This window comes from Salvelinus alpinus, chromosome 25 (assembly GCF_045679555.1).
Source record: "Salvelinus alpinus chromosome 25, SLU_Salpinus.1, whole genome shotgun sequence".
Classification (NCBI taxonomy): Eukaryota; Metazoa; Chordata; class Actinopteri; order Salmoniformes; family Salmonidae; genus Salvelinus; species Salvelinus alpinus.
Window position 1 is genome coordinate 19,674 of NC_092110.1, and position 16,974 is coordinate 36,647.

At 42.0% G+C, this 16,974-nt stretch overlaps 1 protein-coding gene across 3 annotated transcripts in view; it reads right to left on the bottom strand.

The window, feature by feature from the left end:
• Nucleotides 1-16,974, bottom strand: part of LOC139553146 (uncharacterized) — a 49,018-nt gene that overhangs the window by 5,905 nt on the left and 26,139 nt on the right. For 2 of the 3 annotated variants that reach the window (XM_071365113.1, XM_071365112.1), the window contains one exon: nt 8,831-8,884. The exons of the other annotated variant lie outside the window; for it this stretch is intronic. In XM_071365113.1, coding sequence (XP_071221214.1) covers nt 8,831-8,884 — 54 coding nt within the window. The remainder of the gene's footprint in view (nt 1-8,830; nt 8,885-16,974) is intronic. 3 annotated transcript variants of the gene reach the window in all.

Sequence of the window (16,974 nt, forward strand, 5' to 3'; positions counted from 1 at the left end):
AACGAAGGTTAAGTACCATTGCTGAATCTTTAACCATACCACGTGGTTAAACTCTTAGACGAATAAGAACAAGTCTTTGATATTGACTACTAGTCTGCAGCTAGGAATTCGGTATCATTGAACGCAAAGAAAGACAACCGCCGAAACATCCATTCTATAACGAATGTCACTCTGAACTATCCACAATAACCAGGACAGAGACAGAAGGAACTCCAATAGAAACTAACTTTTCTCCAGCGGTGAAGACGACACACCAAGCGTAAATATATATATATTGATTGCAATTGTTCCCGAATGAGTGAGCGTTCATGTGTAAGGATTAGCATGTCAATTGTTATAATTATGGACTCTGTAGTGACTTTAGTCGAACGCAATTTTCCCTTTGTCTAACAAGCCGCCATGCCGGTTCAGCCCACTAGGGCATATTTCTCCCATCATTTCGTGTAACCATTTTAAGTTTGTTTGTGCATTTCTGTGAATTACTTAGTTAGTAATAAATAAATGATTTAAGACAATTGATGTATGGATGACTCATAGTGAAGACTGGGTTCGTGCAGATAACTAACAATTTACGACGTTTGGAATGAGACTAACGTGAGGTCAAATTAAATAAATCATTAATCAGAAGACTATTGATCAGATATGAAAATATCTGAAAGGTTATATTGGGAAATTATAACTTTGTAATCTGACTACTTTCCCTGGTGCCCTCGAATTCATAGTTAATTAGTTACGTTATTAATCAGTTGATCGCGTAATAACTAATTACAGGAATCTTTGATGTAAACTATAAGTCTTCAATTTAATGATAGCAAAGACACGACACCCCCATTCCATGAATCAGGGGAGGCTGGTGGGAGGAGCTATAGGACGGGCTCATTGTAATGTCTCCTCCCACCAGCCTCCTCTGCCACAAACAAAAACTTTTACCTACCATCACCCATGGTCACAATCACCCAGTTATCTCAAGGCTGCTCAACTTACCCCGTCGCTATACTGACCCCATACCCGGGGTAAGTTGCCAAGAGACCACTTTTTTGGGACAAGCTATGTTTTCAAAACTGTTATGTTTACATGAATTCTTATTATTTCCAGGGATACACAGCATCCTGAAATCTAGTGTCTCTCCTAGTCCCATGCCAGGAAAAAGAGAGAGAATTAGGTTAATGGAGAAAAAGGGAGAGGGCGAAAGAGCAAGAGAGAAAGCGAAAAGAGACGTGTAGGGGGAGTTAAAGGGGAGAGTAACAAGGAGAGCAAGCATGGGGAGGAGGGAGGGTGAGAGGGAGTGGTGAAGAGGAAGAACAGAAGTAACAAGAGATGGAGAGAGAAAGAAAGAAAGCATCGTGCATCCCCAAAATCGCTCCAAAGAGCTACTGTACTAGAAAATGCTGTGTCTGCAAAATAACCATTACCAAGAGTCATCATTAACAACAAAAACAACAATGAGGAGGAGGAGATCATGAACATCATCTCTGTAGCAGAGGAACACAACACAGAGCAGTCGTCGGGCTAAAGATGGAAAGTGACTTCATCCCTGGTGATACACCACAGGGTAACCACAGACACTCCTCCATCTCTCCTCTTCTTCTACCACTTTGAAACATGAGCCTCAATTATTTATTTCAGTCAGCGCTTAGACACAGCGAAAGTAGCGTTCAACCACATAGAAAGGGTTAGCCTATGAGTGCAAAATTGTAACCCGAGTGTGTCTGTGCTGACACCAATGGTGTGTCATAAACGTGTGTTTGCAACCCACACAGAGAATCCGGTCACTTTCCCGCCACACTCTATGCATCCTTCTGGACTGTGCTGGTTTGTGCCAAAATGCCCAGGTGCCATTGACTCAACTCGAGCTGCCTAGCCTGCCTCCCCCCACAACTTACACAACCCATGGCCCACACACACTTACCCTGCTGGTGACACATGGCGCTCCAAAAACACCCTAGAGTGGTCTCAGCACCGAGAATTTTTAGAGCTAGTGTATATAGCTTGCATCTTCGCTGAGCCATTGCAATAAAATATCCTTTAACTAGTGTCACTTGCCTTAAATAAATCCTTGGTTCAGAAATAAACTGAATGCCCAGCGATGACAGCATATAGTAATTTTGGACCTAAAGGAAAGTAAATTGTAAGTTCTAAGCTGTGATGAAAGGATAATTGCTTGCTGTTTAATATAGAGTTTCTGCTTTCTTGTTAGAGTAGACAGTGGCTGTAGCAGAGGGTCATAGAAACCAGTGCCGGTTAACATGTAAAAAAGCTCACAGCGTGAAATAGCTCACAATCAATGATTATGATTGACTGTGATCTTTTTCACACTTATAACAAAATTACCCGACAAGCTAGTGTCGGGTAACTTTAGCAACTGGGTTGATTGGCGAGATTTAGCCATTTGCGTGTTAGCATTGCGATTGCTGCAAGCCTGTTAGCTAGTTGTGAACACTCCTGTGTAGATGGCAGCGCTCGTTTGGATGTCTCGTCTCACCCGCCCTCACCCACCCTTGAATTAACTAGCTAGCATAATAAGCTGTCAGCTGGTCGAGGTGGCTTGTTCTCAGGTGTGCAGTTGTATCTTGCTTGTATAGCTAAATGAACAAATGTAAAGCTTGTTTTCAGACAAAGTATAAACAACTTTCACCTAGCTTGCTAGTTGGTAATGCTTACAGTGGGGCAAAAAAGTATTTAGTCAGCCACCAATTGTGCAAGTTCTCCCACTTAAAAAGATGAGAGAGGCCTGTAATTTTCATCATAGGTACACTTCAACTATGACAGACAAAATGAGAAAAAAAATCCAGAAAATCCCATTGTAGGATTTTTTATGAATTTATTTGCAAATTATGGTGGAAAATAAGTATTTGGTCAATAACAAAAGTGTATCTCAATACTTTGTTATATACCCTTTGTTGGCAATGACAGAGGTCAAATGTTTTCTGTAAGTCTTCACAAGGTTTTCACACACTGTTGCTGGTATTTTGGCCCATTCCTCCATGCAGATCTTCTCTAGAGCAGTGATGTTTTGGGGCTGTTGCTGGGCAACATGGACTTTCAACTCCCTCCAAAGATTTTCTATGGGGTTGAGATCTGGAGACTGGTTAGGCCACTCCAGGACCTTGAAATGCTTCTTACGAAGCCACTCCTTCGTTGCCCGGGCGGTGTGTTTGGGATCATTGTCATGCTGAAAGACCCAGCCACGTTTCATCTTCAATGCCCTTGCTGATGGAAGGAGGTTTTCACTCAAAATCTCACAATACATGGCCCCATTCATTCTTTCCTGTACACGGATCAGTCGTCCTGGTCCCTTTGCAGAAAAACAGCCCCAAAGCATGATGTTTCCACCCCCATGCTTCACAGTAGGTATGGTGTTCTTTGGATGCAACTCAGCATTCTTTGTCCTCCAAACACGACGAGTTGAGTTTTTACCAAAAAGTTCTATTTTGGTTTCATCTGACCATATGACATTCTCCCAATCTTCTTCTGGATCATCCAAATGCTCTCTAGCAAACTTCAGACGGGCCTGGACATGTACTGGCTTAAGCAGAGGGACACGTCTGGCACTGCAGGATTTGAGTCCCTGGCGGCGTAGTGTGTTACTGATGGTAGGCTTTGTTACTTTGGTCCCAGCTCTCTGCAGGTCATTCACTAGGTCCCCCCGTGTGGTTCTGGGATTTTTGCTCACCGTTCTTGTGATCATTTTGACCCCATGGGGTGAGATCTTGCGTGGAGCCCCAGATCGAGGGAGATTATCAGTGGTCTTGTATGTCTTCCATTTCCTAATAATTGCTCCCACAGTTGATTTCTTCAAACCAAGCTGCTTACCTATTGCAGATTCAGTCTTCCCAGCCTGGTGCAGGTCTACAATTTTGTTTCTGGTGTCCTTTGACAGCTCTTTGGTCTTGGCCATAGTGGAGTTTGGAGTGTGACTGTTTGAGGTTGTGGACAGGTGTCTTTTATACTGATAACAAGTGCCATTAACACAGGTAACGAGTGGAGGACAGAGGAGCCTCTTAAAGAAGAAGTTACAGGTCTGTGAGAGCCAGAAATCTTGCTTGTTTGTAGGTGACCAAATACTTATTTTCCACCATAATTTGCAAATAAATTCATTAAAAATCCTACAATGTGATTTTCTGGATTTTTGTCCCTCATTTTGTCTGTCATAGTTGAAGTGTACCTATGATGAAAATTACAGGCCTCTCTCATCTTTTTAAGTGGGAGAACTTGCACAATTGGTGGCTGACTAAATACTTTTTTGCCCCACTGTATTTCATTAATGCAATGTTAGCTAAGCTAATATAATGATCCTAGCTAGCCATAGTTGTCAGTGGGAGATTTCCTAAAATGGAGACCCTTTTTAGGCTTATAGTCAGCTAATAGCTATACACCTCCAGAAACCCTACACAAGGCAGGATTGCTGGTCAGCTAAATATCATCTTTGCATCTACCAACTGGCAGCTAGGTACTGTGTTAATTTAAAGCCAGTCCTAAATCACTCTCTCCCCCATGGTCCTATCCCCTCGATGTTTGCAGATCTGTAGGGTCTTGGCAGGTAGGCTATAAGCAGTGCAATTATGGATCTCACACCTAACAGAAACAAATGGTTAGTGCCAAGGGGAGTGGTAGGGAGCGATTTGTGACCGGACGCAAGTGTTGAGACTTTACCAATCACACTAAGTTACACTGAGTTACCCTTATTCTCTCTCTCCGTCCTCTCCTTCCAGACGAAAAGACACCCAACTTTGCATGTCTAGCAGATTGGATGTTAGCCTACCACGTCAAGCTCAACATTGACAAGAGAAGCCTGGAAAGGCCTGCCTGCTCCAAGGCTCTGTCACAGATAACAACAACCCCTACCAAACTGTGTAAAACTCCCTTCACTGGCTCCCATCAGCAGTGTGCATGAAATTCAAATCCCTGTTCCTTGCTTACAGGGTAGCAAGGGGAATCGCTTCGCCCCAATCTTTGTCAGCACTGCCAAACTTATTGTTCTTCATATTGCCATTATACATGTAGCATGTCTCATGAAAAAGTTGCATGTCTTAAACTCTACCCATTTTTTTGTTTATCGTGTAGCTGACATAAGAGCACTGTTGGAGGTGCGACAGGCAGAGATACCCAGAAGGTAAACACCCATCTTTAGAACTTGTCAAGAATATTTTGATCAATGTTTCTTAACCCTGTTCCTGGGGATCCAAATGGGTGCACATTTGTTTTTAATTTAGCGCTGCACACCTGTTCGAAATCAAAAGCTTGATAATGGGAAAGGGGGATACCTAGTCAGCTCTGGGATTCGATCCAGCAACCTTTCGGTTACTGGCCCAACGTTCTAACCATAATAAGTTGATAATTTGTGTCAGCTTTGTAGTGCCAGGCCAAAAACTAAAATGTCCCCAGGGCCAGTTTATTAGTTTTTGACATACACCAGATACAGTGAAATGTGATGTTTTACAGGGTCAGCCATAGTAGTATGGCACCCCTGGAGCAAATTAAGGTTAAGTGCCTTGCTCAAGGGCACAGACAGATATTTATTTTACCTTGTCGTGTATTCGAACCAGCGACCTTTCAGTTACTGGCCCAACGCTCTAACCGCTAGGCTACATAAGAAACACTGGTTTAGATAAGTGTCAAATATATGCCTCACATTCTTCCTCCAAAGGACCTTTCTATGGAAAGACCAACGTAGCCATTAGCACTTGCCTTCAAACCTCATTCTTACCTTCAAAAGGACCCAGTTTGGAACCCACAGAGAATCCGGTCACTTTCCCGCCACACTCTATGCATATACTCAGTACCTGCCCTGTTCTGTACGTTTCATCTGAGATGTCACTGAATATACCTCAGTTGTACTTCTGGTGGAATTGTACAAAAATCGAAAATGACTGGGGTCCCAAGGAACGTATTAAATTCTATACTGTTCCCCTGTTCACTCCTAGTAAACAGTAAATCAGCTTGGTCCATAATGGGACTCATTACCATGGGTTTTTAAATCACTGGGTATTCATGCATTCTTTTCCATACCCATTTCTAGGTTTGTCTCTTGTGGATCCCCTCATCACCATGACTTCAAGGAGGAAGTCATGGAAGTCAATTGTATTATTCATGTCTTTTGGCTTTGTCGTTATTGTTTTGTCTTAAATTGGGGAATGTATTCTCTTCCTCCCCCACCACCCTTGAAATAAAAACCGGTCACATCTTTCGGTGTTGTTGTTTGCTGTCATTATCCTAACATTAAGTTGGTCCAGTGGGTAAGTGTAACAGTAAGAGCATGACACATTGTATTGGGGCTGTTGTTGTAGCTAGACAGTTTTTTGCCTAGGCAGCAAGAATAAACTTCATATTTGACTTATCTAGTGTCATCAATAACAGCAGATCAATATGAGACATGGGAATTGTTCATGTACATTTTTGCTTTTGGTCTGATACCTGCCAGGATGAATAGTTTTCTTCCAGATAGCCTGTAATGTGTACCTCATAACCTGAAATAAAATCAACCTACTAATTAAGCATATGGCCATGGACTAACAAAGGACACCAAGGAAGGTCTTGTTTTCTCCATGGCATTATCGAGACAAACCTGGAAGAAACAACAAAGTTGAGTTCAGTTCCACATTACGCCAGTAGAGGTCATTCGTAACAGAAAGGAGAGGAATTTAACTTCTCTGGGATAGGTGGCAGTATTTTCACGTCCAGATGAAAAGCGTGTCCAAAGTAACTGCCTGCTACTCCGGCCCAGAAGCTAAGATATGCATATTGTTAGTAGATTTGGATAGAAAACACTCTGAAGTTTCTAAAACTGTTTGAATCATGTCTGCGAGTATAACAGAACTTATTTGGCAGGCAAAACCCCGAGGACAAACCATTCATAATTTGTTTGTTTGTTTTTGAGGTCACTCTTTTCAATGGGAATCCAGATTTCTAAGGGACCTTCTTGCAGTTCCTATCGCTTCCACTGGATGTCAACAGTCTTTAGAAATTGGTTGAGGTTTTTCCTTTGAGAAATGAAGGCAGGCTGTTCAGAATGAGGGTAGAGGGAAGTGTACTCTTTGTTAGAGGCGCGTGACCTGAAAGCTAGCTACACTTAGTTATCCTCCGGTATTGAACACAGATCATCCCGTCTTAAATTTTATTGATTATTTCCGTAAAAAAATACCTAAAGTTGTATAACAAAAGTAGTTTGAAATGTTTTGGCAAAGCTTACAGGTAACTTATGAGATATTTTGGAGTCACATTGCGCAAGTTGGAACCAGTGTTTTTCTGGATCAAACGCGACAAATAAATGGACATTTTGGATACATGGAATTAATCGAACAAAAGGACCATTTGTGATGTTTATGGAACATATTGGAGTGCCAACAGAAGAAGCTCGTCAAAGGTAAGGCATGAATTATATCTTTACTTCTGCGTTTTGTGTCGCGCCTGGAGGGTTGAAATAGGATAGTTGAAATCGTTTGCTTTCGTCGAAAAGCCTTTTTGAAATCTGACACATTGGCTGGATTCACAACAAGTGTAGCTTTAATTTGGTATCTTGCATGTGTGATTTCATGAAAGTTAAATTTTTATAGTAATTTATTTGAATAAGGCGCTCTGCATTGCCACTGGATTTTGACCAGGTGGGACGCGTCCCACATATCCCAGAGAGGTTTTAACAGATGATTTTGGTGAAATTGTACTACCATGGCAATCATAGTAGTGTTGATCGATAGCAAGCTATATACCTCAGTGGTTGATAGATGATTACATGGCTTTACCACAAATGTATTTATTTGTGTTTACTTTCCATTCAAGGATTGCTCCAGCAGAGGCAACCACGGTAGCCTACTGTTAAGTCTGAAAGACGGTGGGTTGCGGTCACATACTCTTGACTGCATAAGGAACGTCAGGGCTAGTTGTGGTCATGCAAATAGCGAGCTGGTATATAATATTATGGACAGAATGGCAGCTAGCTAGATCAATAAATTTGGTTATCAAAATAACATATTTGAACAATGTCAAATCAAAGTGACTGTAGTGGAGATGTGGGTGAGAGGAGACGAATCCGCACAAGCGCAGTGGCACAGCCACGAGCTCAGCCATTTATACAGTTTTCACAACTAGCTAACAGGTTTGTGGCTAAATCGCTATGCTAATGCATAAACTCTCACCATTCCAACCAGTTGCTAAAGTTACCTGACGCTAGCTAGCCAGCCCCGACAGAAGCGCAAAATAATCAATAATATATTTAAAAAGTGATCATTACTTATTTATTCAAGTGGCAATTTCAATCAGGCACTGATGTTATCCACCTAAGCAACAAAATAAAACAGAAGCAAAATTGAAGCAGAAGCAACTGACCAGTGAGAATTCTCAAGCCGTGAGCTTTTTCACACTTTCATGTCACAATCAAAGGCAATCATATGTGTAAAAATACTCACAATAATAAGCTATTTCACACTGAGTATTTTTTACATGACACTGGTGTCAGATTGTATCCCAGCATGCATTTGGAGGGGCATTTAGGTGTAGCGAGACAGACTGTTCATGGGGCTGCATGATCTCTCAGTTTTATCGCGACTTTAATGGACACGGCCATCTTGACTGGGTATTGTCGCTCGGTTTGAAAGGATAAGGACTGTGTGTTTGTGTTTGAATTTATATCCTTTATTTTACTAAAAATAAGAACAAATTCTTATTTACAATTGTGCTCCGCCCCAATCATGGCCGATTGTTATACAGCCTGGAATTGAACCAGGGTCTGTAGTGGCGCCTCTAGCACAGAGATGCAGTGCCTTAGACCACTGCGCCACTTGGGAGTCCAAATTTTACTATCCTTGTGGGAACCAGAAGATTAATCTAAACTCACCCGAATCTTTATGGTCCGTGTTTTCCCACCACAGTTCTTTTTAAGGAGCATTTTCTGAGGGGAAGAAATTAGAAAAAATTATCAGCAAACATCCCTCTTTAAACTAACTTTATCCCTCAGCATACTGTCCCATGTCTTACTGAAACATTTCAAAACACACCTGAATAATAATAACTATAATAAATAATGAATTGATTTGTATACCCCATTTCATACAAAGAATGCAGCTTAAACTGCATACATAGAGGGCAGTTTACAGTGCCTTGCAAAAGTATTCACCCCCACAGGCGTTTTTCCAAATAGGAAAAATGACAAGGGGGGTGAATACTTTCGCAAGCCACTGTATTCCTCCGAGAGCAGCCAATGGGTTTCATTGACAATTAGAAGTAAATTCATATTCGATGATGTCACAGCAACTGACCACTGTGAGTCAAATAAGAATTATAAATCAAGAAAGTGACGAAAGTGCAGCTGCTGCTAAACCAAACAAGGCAGTCAACAAAGCGTATAATATCCTGTCAAAGACTACTTCCCAGTCCAAGTTAGAACGTAAATGCCAGACTCCTGCTGTTGTGGAGGGAGGTAGATTTGGTACAGTGGCTTGCGAAAGTATTCACCCCCTTGTCATTTTTCCTATTTTGTTGCCTTACAACTGGAATTAAAATCAATTTTTGGGGGGTTTGTGTCATTTGATTTAAACATGCCTACCACTGCAAAATATTTTATTGTGAAACAAACAACAAATAAGACAAAAAAACTGAACTTGAGCGTGCATAACTATTCAACCCCTCAAAGTCAATACTTTGTAGAACCACCATTTGCAGTAATTACAGCTGCAAGTCTCTTGGGGTATGTCTCTATAAGCTTGGCACATCTAGCCACTGGGATTTTTGCCCATTCTTCAAGGCAAAACTGCTCTAGCTCCTTCAAGTCGGATGGGTTCCGCTGGTGTACAGCAATCTTTAAGTCATACCGCAGGTTCTCAATTGGATTGAGGTCTGGGCTCTGACTAGGCCATTCCAAGACATTTAAGTGTTTCCCCTTAAACCACTCGAGTGTTGCTTTAGCAGTATGCTTAGGGTCATTGTCCTGCTGGAAGATAAACCTCCGTCCCAGTCTCAAATCTCTGGAAGACAAACAGGTTTCCCTCAAGAATTTCCCTGTATTTAGCGACATCCATCATTTCTTAAATTCTGACCAGTTTCCCAGTCCCTGCTGATGAAAAACATCCCCACAGCATGATGGCGCCAACACCATGCTTCACTGTGGAGATGGTGTTCTCGGGGTGATGAGAGGTGTTGGGTTTGTGCCAGACATTTTTCTTGATGGCCAAAACCTCAATTTTTGTCTCATCTGACCAGAGTACCTTCTTCCATATGTTAGGGGAGTCTCCCACATGCCTTTTGGCGAACACCAAATGTGCTTTCTTATATATTTTTTTAAGCAATGGCTTTTTTTCTGGCCACTCTTCTGTAAAGCCCAGCTGTGGACACTCCAATCTTCGCTGTGGAGCTTTGCAGCTCCTTCAGTGTTATCTTTGATCTCTTTGTTGCCTCTAAGATTAATACCCTCCTTGCCTGGTCCGTGAGTTTTGGTGGGCAGCCCTCTCTTGGCAGGTTTGTTGTGGTGCCATATTCTTAAAAAAAATTAATAAATTATTTAAAATGGTACTCCTTGGGATGGTCAAAGTTTTGGATATTTTTTTTTAGAACCCAAACCTGATCTGTACTTCTCCACAACTTTGTCCCTGACCTGTTTGGAGAGCTCCTTGGTCTTCATGGTGCCGCTTTCTTGGTGGTGCCCTTTGCTCAGTGGTGTTGCAGACTCTGGGGCATTTCGGAACAGGTGTATATATACACTGAGATCATGTGACACTTCAATAAAGTCCACCTGTGTGCAATCTAATTATGTGACTTCTGAAGGTAATTGGTTGCACCAGATCGTATTTAGTGGCTTCATTGCAAAGTGGGTGAATACATGTGCACGCACCACTTTTCTGTTTTTAAACAAGTAATTTTTTTCATTTCACTTCAGCAATTTGGACTTTTTTGTGTATGTCCATTACATGAAATCCAAATGAAAATCCATTTAAATAACAGGTTGTAATGCAAAAAAATTGGAAAAACGCCAAGGGGGATGAATAGTTTTGCAAGGTACAGTATGGACCTCACATGCCCAACCCCCCCTAACCTTCCCAACAATGTTTGTACAGTCCGTTTAGTAGTTGAAAGTTCGGTGATCATTTAATAGCTCTTAAAATGTGCTCTGTATCGTCCCTGAAACTGTATATGCATCTGTCATTTGAGGACAGATATTCCGATTTTTTTCGAGGCGCACAGTTATGAACTTAATGCATATCTGACAGACCAATCATTTGTGGCCAGCCAGGCAAAAAAGACATCTGCCACATAAACTGTTTGCTTTGACAATCGTTTCCTACACACAATGGGTCGTGGCACATCTGAGCAATTGGGTTCGGATTACCGTGAGCACGGTGGATTAGTAGTAGAGACAAAACAACCGTGTGACCCTTTTGACCCGTTTAAGAATATTACAAGATTATTTTTATTAAACCTTTAACTAGGCAAGCCAGTTAAGAACAAATTCTTATTTACAATGATGGCCTAGGAACAGTGGGTTAACTGCCTTGTTCAGGGGCAGAACGACAGATTTTTATCTTGTCAGGTAAATGACTGTACATTGTCACACTTATGTTGTATGCTGATTTTAGACTATCACGTTTGCTTCTCGCTCAACTACTTAACTGCATCCTTGACAATAGCAAACCCTCTAAATTGCTTCTCCTTTTATTTTAGCAGCCTATTGCAAAGGTGCTACTACTATTAGTCGTTGAGGTGTTTGGATTCATGGTATGTCCTAGCACCGTGCACTGGCATTACCATTACTTTCCTTTAAAGAGTTGTGTTAAGTGTTTAAATCTTATGTTGCAGTTCAGCCATCTTTCCAGCTGTCGGCAAGTGACTACAATGTCCTTGATTTGGTGCAGAATTGTAGCATAGTGGGAGTGGGGGGCTCTAGTTCCAAATTTCGGGAAACATAGTTGCAAAATGTACTCTAGGTTCTTCTAATGGAGAAAGTGCTGTCCACTAAAATAGTTTGTGAGAAAGAACAGAGAAAGGTTGAGATGCAGGAAATTACTTTTTACAGTTCAGACATGAAAGGCAAAACAGAGGTAGAGAACATTTGATATGAAGGATGGAGAAGTCGAGACATTTGTTTAGATTGATAATTTGGAGTCTCCAAGAACACATCCCAAATGGCACCCCGTTCCCTATACAGTACGTTACTTCTGACCAGGTTTCATAGGGACGCACACTTGGAGTTGCCCAGAAAAGGGTTAATGGGAGAGTATTGTCTGGCAGCTACCTCTGAAGATCCCCCTATTGTTTTCCCTCCAGCACCTCCCATTCCACTTGACTGAGCTTACATACACACATAAAGATGTAGAAACACACACGGACACACACTCAGATGCCGATCAGACAGAAACACACACAACCTCATCCTTTCCTTTTATTTCCCCTAGCCCCTGTCACTGCTGCTCGCTGTCTCTCATCTGTTCCCTTTTCCAAAAACACCCATGGACATATGGACCCCTCAAATCCTCCCCTACACACAGACGCATACACACACTTCCAATATCATAGTCTGTGCCAATGTGGCTATTGGATTTTAACGATCACTGGACCAGCTTCTCTGTGACTCATTAGTCATTGTCGTTTTCTGTTGTTTATTTAATCCTCTCCTTCTGCCTTGCTGGCTTTTGTGAGAAACGAGGGCAGACATCTGCCGTCCGTGCCTCCCTCATCTCTCCGGACCACCGAGGTGGCAAGCGCCCGGCCATGGATTGTGTGGGTGTGTGTGTGCACGAGAGCAACGCTATTGTGTCCCTTTACCTAATCCCAAACTCAATGTAATGAAGCATAGTCTACAGTCTGGCTGGTGGTACAAGGCTACCCTAAAGTAAAGCCTAGTTCTTCAGTGTACTTAATACAGTTTGAGTGATATAACATACTCACACAACTTTGTTGGTCAATTGTCCTTTGTGAAAACCTTCATCAGTTAAATTTAGGTAATGCTTTACTTGAACCCATAACAGATGTGGTTGAGAAAAATATAAAAAAATACACTTGAGTCATCTTGGAAGATCTGGAGGTGTGGTCCACTGACTCCATACCCAAACAAGAGTTGTTAACATGGCATCATCGGCAAACAAAGAAAAATAATGCCCCTTCGATGAACCTTTAGTCCATCCAAATATGATATAAAACAAACAGGAAAGTAAGATTGGATGTACAACACCCTGTCGTTCTCAACTAACATCAAGGCGGTGACCCGTTCCTGTAGGTTCATGCTCTACAACATTCGCAGAGTACGACCCTGCCTCACGCAGGAAGCGGCGCAGGTCCTAATCCAGGCACTTGTCATCTCCCGTCTGGATTACTGCAACTCGCTGTTGGCTGGGCTCCCTGCCTGTGCCATTAAACCCCTACAACTCATCCAGAACGCCGCAGCCCGTCTGGTGTTCAACTTTCCCAAGTTCTCTCACGTCACCCCGCTCCTCCGCTCTCTCCACTGGCTTCCAGTTGAAGCTCGCATCCGCTACAAGACCATGGTGCTTGCCTACGGAGCTGTGAGGGGAACGGCACATCCGTACCTTCAGGCTCTGATCAGGCCCTACACCCAAACAAGGGCACTGCGTTCATCCACCTCTGGCCTGCTCGCCTCCCTACCTCTGAGGAAGTACAGTTCCCGCTCAGCCCAGTCAAAACTGTTCGCTGCTCTGGCACCCCAATGGTGGAACAAACTCCCTCACGACGCCAGGTCAGCGGAGTCAATCACCACCTTCCGGAGATACCTGAAACCCCACCTCTTTAAGGAATACCTAGGATAGGATAAAGTAATCCTTCTAACCCCCCCCCCCCCTTAAAAGAGTTAGATGCACTATTGTAAAGTGGTTGTTCCACTGGATATCATAAGGTGAATGCACCAATTTGTAAGTCGCTCTGGATAAGAGCGTCTGCTAAATGACTTAAATGTAAATGTAGTCTACAGGGAACAGATGGCATTCCACAATAGGTTTTACACCTAACTTTTTGGGAGGGAGCTGTAGTTAGCATGGCTAATTGCGCGAGGCCTCAGTTCGCATTGAAAACTAGCATACCAAAATAATAAATGTATAAAATCCCAAAGGGAAATGGGTTGTTCCGCGAGTGCCTTTTATGTCCCTCAAACATTGTGTGTAAGTTTTGATAAAGCACTTAATTTAACAGTTGGATAACCTACATCTACACTCTGACTCAAACTAAAGTAAAACATGTTAAAAATTCAAATAGCAGTGTGTTTACATGTCAATAACTGTATTTCTTTCTCAAATCACCCCTTTTTGGAATATCCCATGTCACGTTCGTCCAACTTCTGGGAAGATTTAACCCCAAGATTTGCACCATTTTAAAGCCCTAGTTATTTTGTTACTTTGGGAAAGATATTTTCAATTGTACTTATTTAATGTGATTAATTTACATTTAGTCCTTCAGGTTTAAGGTCAACGCTGTAATATGAACTGAACTTTCGTTTCAACATGGTAAAATTATTTATTTCTATTTAAAAGAAACATTGAACATCTAATAGTCAAGCAGGTGAGCTGGTTCGACTTTTTATATACAGAATATACAGTTTAAGTCGGAAGTTTACATACACCTTAGCCAAATACATTTAAACTCAGTTTTTCACAATTCCTGACATTTAATCCTAGTAAAAATTCCCTGTCTTAGGTCAGTTAGGATCACCACTTTATTTTAAGAATGTTAAATGTCAGAATAATAGTAGAGAGAATTATTTATTTCAGCTTTAATTTCTTTCATCACAATCCCAGTGGGTCAGAAGTTTACATACACTCAATTAGTATTTGGTAGCATTTCCTTTAAAATTTTTAACTTGGGTCAAACATTTACATTACATTTACATTTAAGTCATTTAGCAGACGCTCTTATCCAGAGCGACTTACAAATTGGAAAGTTCATACATATTCATCCTTCAGGTAGCCTTCCACAAGCTTCCCACAATAAGTTGGGTGAATTTTGGCCTATTCCTCCTGACAGAGCTGGTGTAACAGTCAGGTTTGCAGGCCTCCTTGCTCGCACACGCTTTTTCAGTTCTGCCCACAAATTTTCTATAGGATTGAGGTCAAGGCTTTGTGATGGCCACTCCAATACCTTGACTTTGTTGTCCTAAAGCCATTTTGCCGCAACTTTGGAAGTATGCTTGGGGTCATTGTCCATTTGGAAGACCCATTTGCGACCAAGCTTTAGCTTCCTGACTGATGTCTTGAGATGTTGCTTCAATATATCCACATAATTCACTTCAGGTGTTTGGAAATTGCTCCCAAAGATGAACCAGACATGAAGGTCTACAATTTCTCTTGAGGTCTTGGCTGATTTCTTTTGATTTTCCCATGATGTCAAGCAAAGAGGCACTGAGTTTGAAGGTAGGCCTTGAAATACATCCACAGGTACACCTCCAATTGACTCAAATTATGTCAATTAGCCTAACAGAAGCTTATAAAGCCATGACATCATTTTCTGGAATTTTCCAAGCTATTTAAAGGCACAGTCAACTTAGTGTATGTAAACTTCTGACCCACTGGAATTGTGATACAGTGAAATAATCTGTCTGTAAACAATTGTTGGAAAAATGACTTGTGTCATGAACAAAGTAGATGTCCTAACCGACTTGCCAAATCTATAGTTTGTTAACAAGAAATTTGTGGAGTGGTTGGAAAAACGAGTTTTAATGACTCCAACCTAAGTGTATGTAAACTTCCGACTTCAACTGTGTACGTACATACATACATTTTACCCCTTTTCTCCCCAATTGGTAGTTACAGTCTTGCCCCATCACTGCAACTCCCGTACAAGAGCCATGCGTCCTCTGGAAAACGACCGGCCAAGCCGCACTGCTTCTTGACACACTGCTCACTTAACGCGGAAGCCAGCCGGCGGAAACACTGTACACATGGCGACTGTCAGTATGGATGCGCCCGGCCAGCCACAGGAGTCACTAGAGCGCGACGGGATAAGGACATCCCGGCAGGCCAAACCCTCCCCTAACCCGGACGACGCTGAGCCAATTGTGCGCTGCCTCTTTTTTATTTTATTTAACCTTTATTTAACTAGGCAAGTCAGTTAACTTCTTTGGGCCAGGGAGCAGTATTGAGTAGCTTGGATAAAAAGGTGCCCAGAGTAAACAGGCAGTCCTGACTCATTCCTCTCTCCTTCGGCCCCACTAAACAGTAGAGGCATCAGACAAGGTTCTAACGACTGTTGACATCTAGTGGAAGCCTTAGGAAGTGCAACATTACCAATATCCCACTGTATCTTCAATAGGAGTCGAGTTGAAAATCGACCAACCTCAGATTTCTCACTTCCTGGTTGGATTTTTTCTCAGGTTTTTGCCTGCCTGATGAGTTCTGTTATACTCACAGACATCATTCAAACAGTTTTAGAAACTTCAGAGTGTACTATCTACTAATAATATGCATATTCTAGCTTTTATGGCTTTGTAGCAGGCCGTTTACTCTGGGCATGCTTTTCATCCGGACGTGAAAATACTGCCCCTTACCCCAAAAAAGTTAAGAACAAACTCTTATTTACAATGATGGCCTAAGAACAGTGAGTTAACTGCCTCGTTCAGGGGCAGAACGACAGAATTTTACCTTGTCAGCTCGGGGATTCGATCTAGCAACTTTCGGTTACTGGCCCAACACTCTAATCACTAGGCTACCTGCCGCCCCTCATGGGTCTCCCAGTCGCGGGGCAGCTGCGATACAGCCCGGTATTGAACTTAGATCTGTAGTGACGGCGCAAGCACTGCAATGCAGACTGCTGCGCCACCCGGGAGGCCCTGGTTATACTCTGTTTAGTAATTGTCTGGTGTTTTGTGGTGGAAAACTTAACATAACACATGAACCCTGTTACCCATAAATATATAAGCTACAAATGTTCTTAAAAGTTCAAACATTGTTGTGAAGACTGCATTCAATTCCCTGATTTCCACACAACAAGCCGATTTAAGATGAAATCATCAACCCTTTCACTTTTATATAAAAATTAAACTACCCAAAA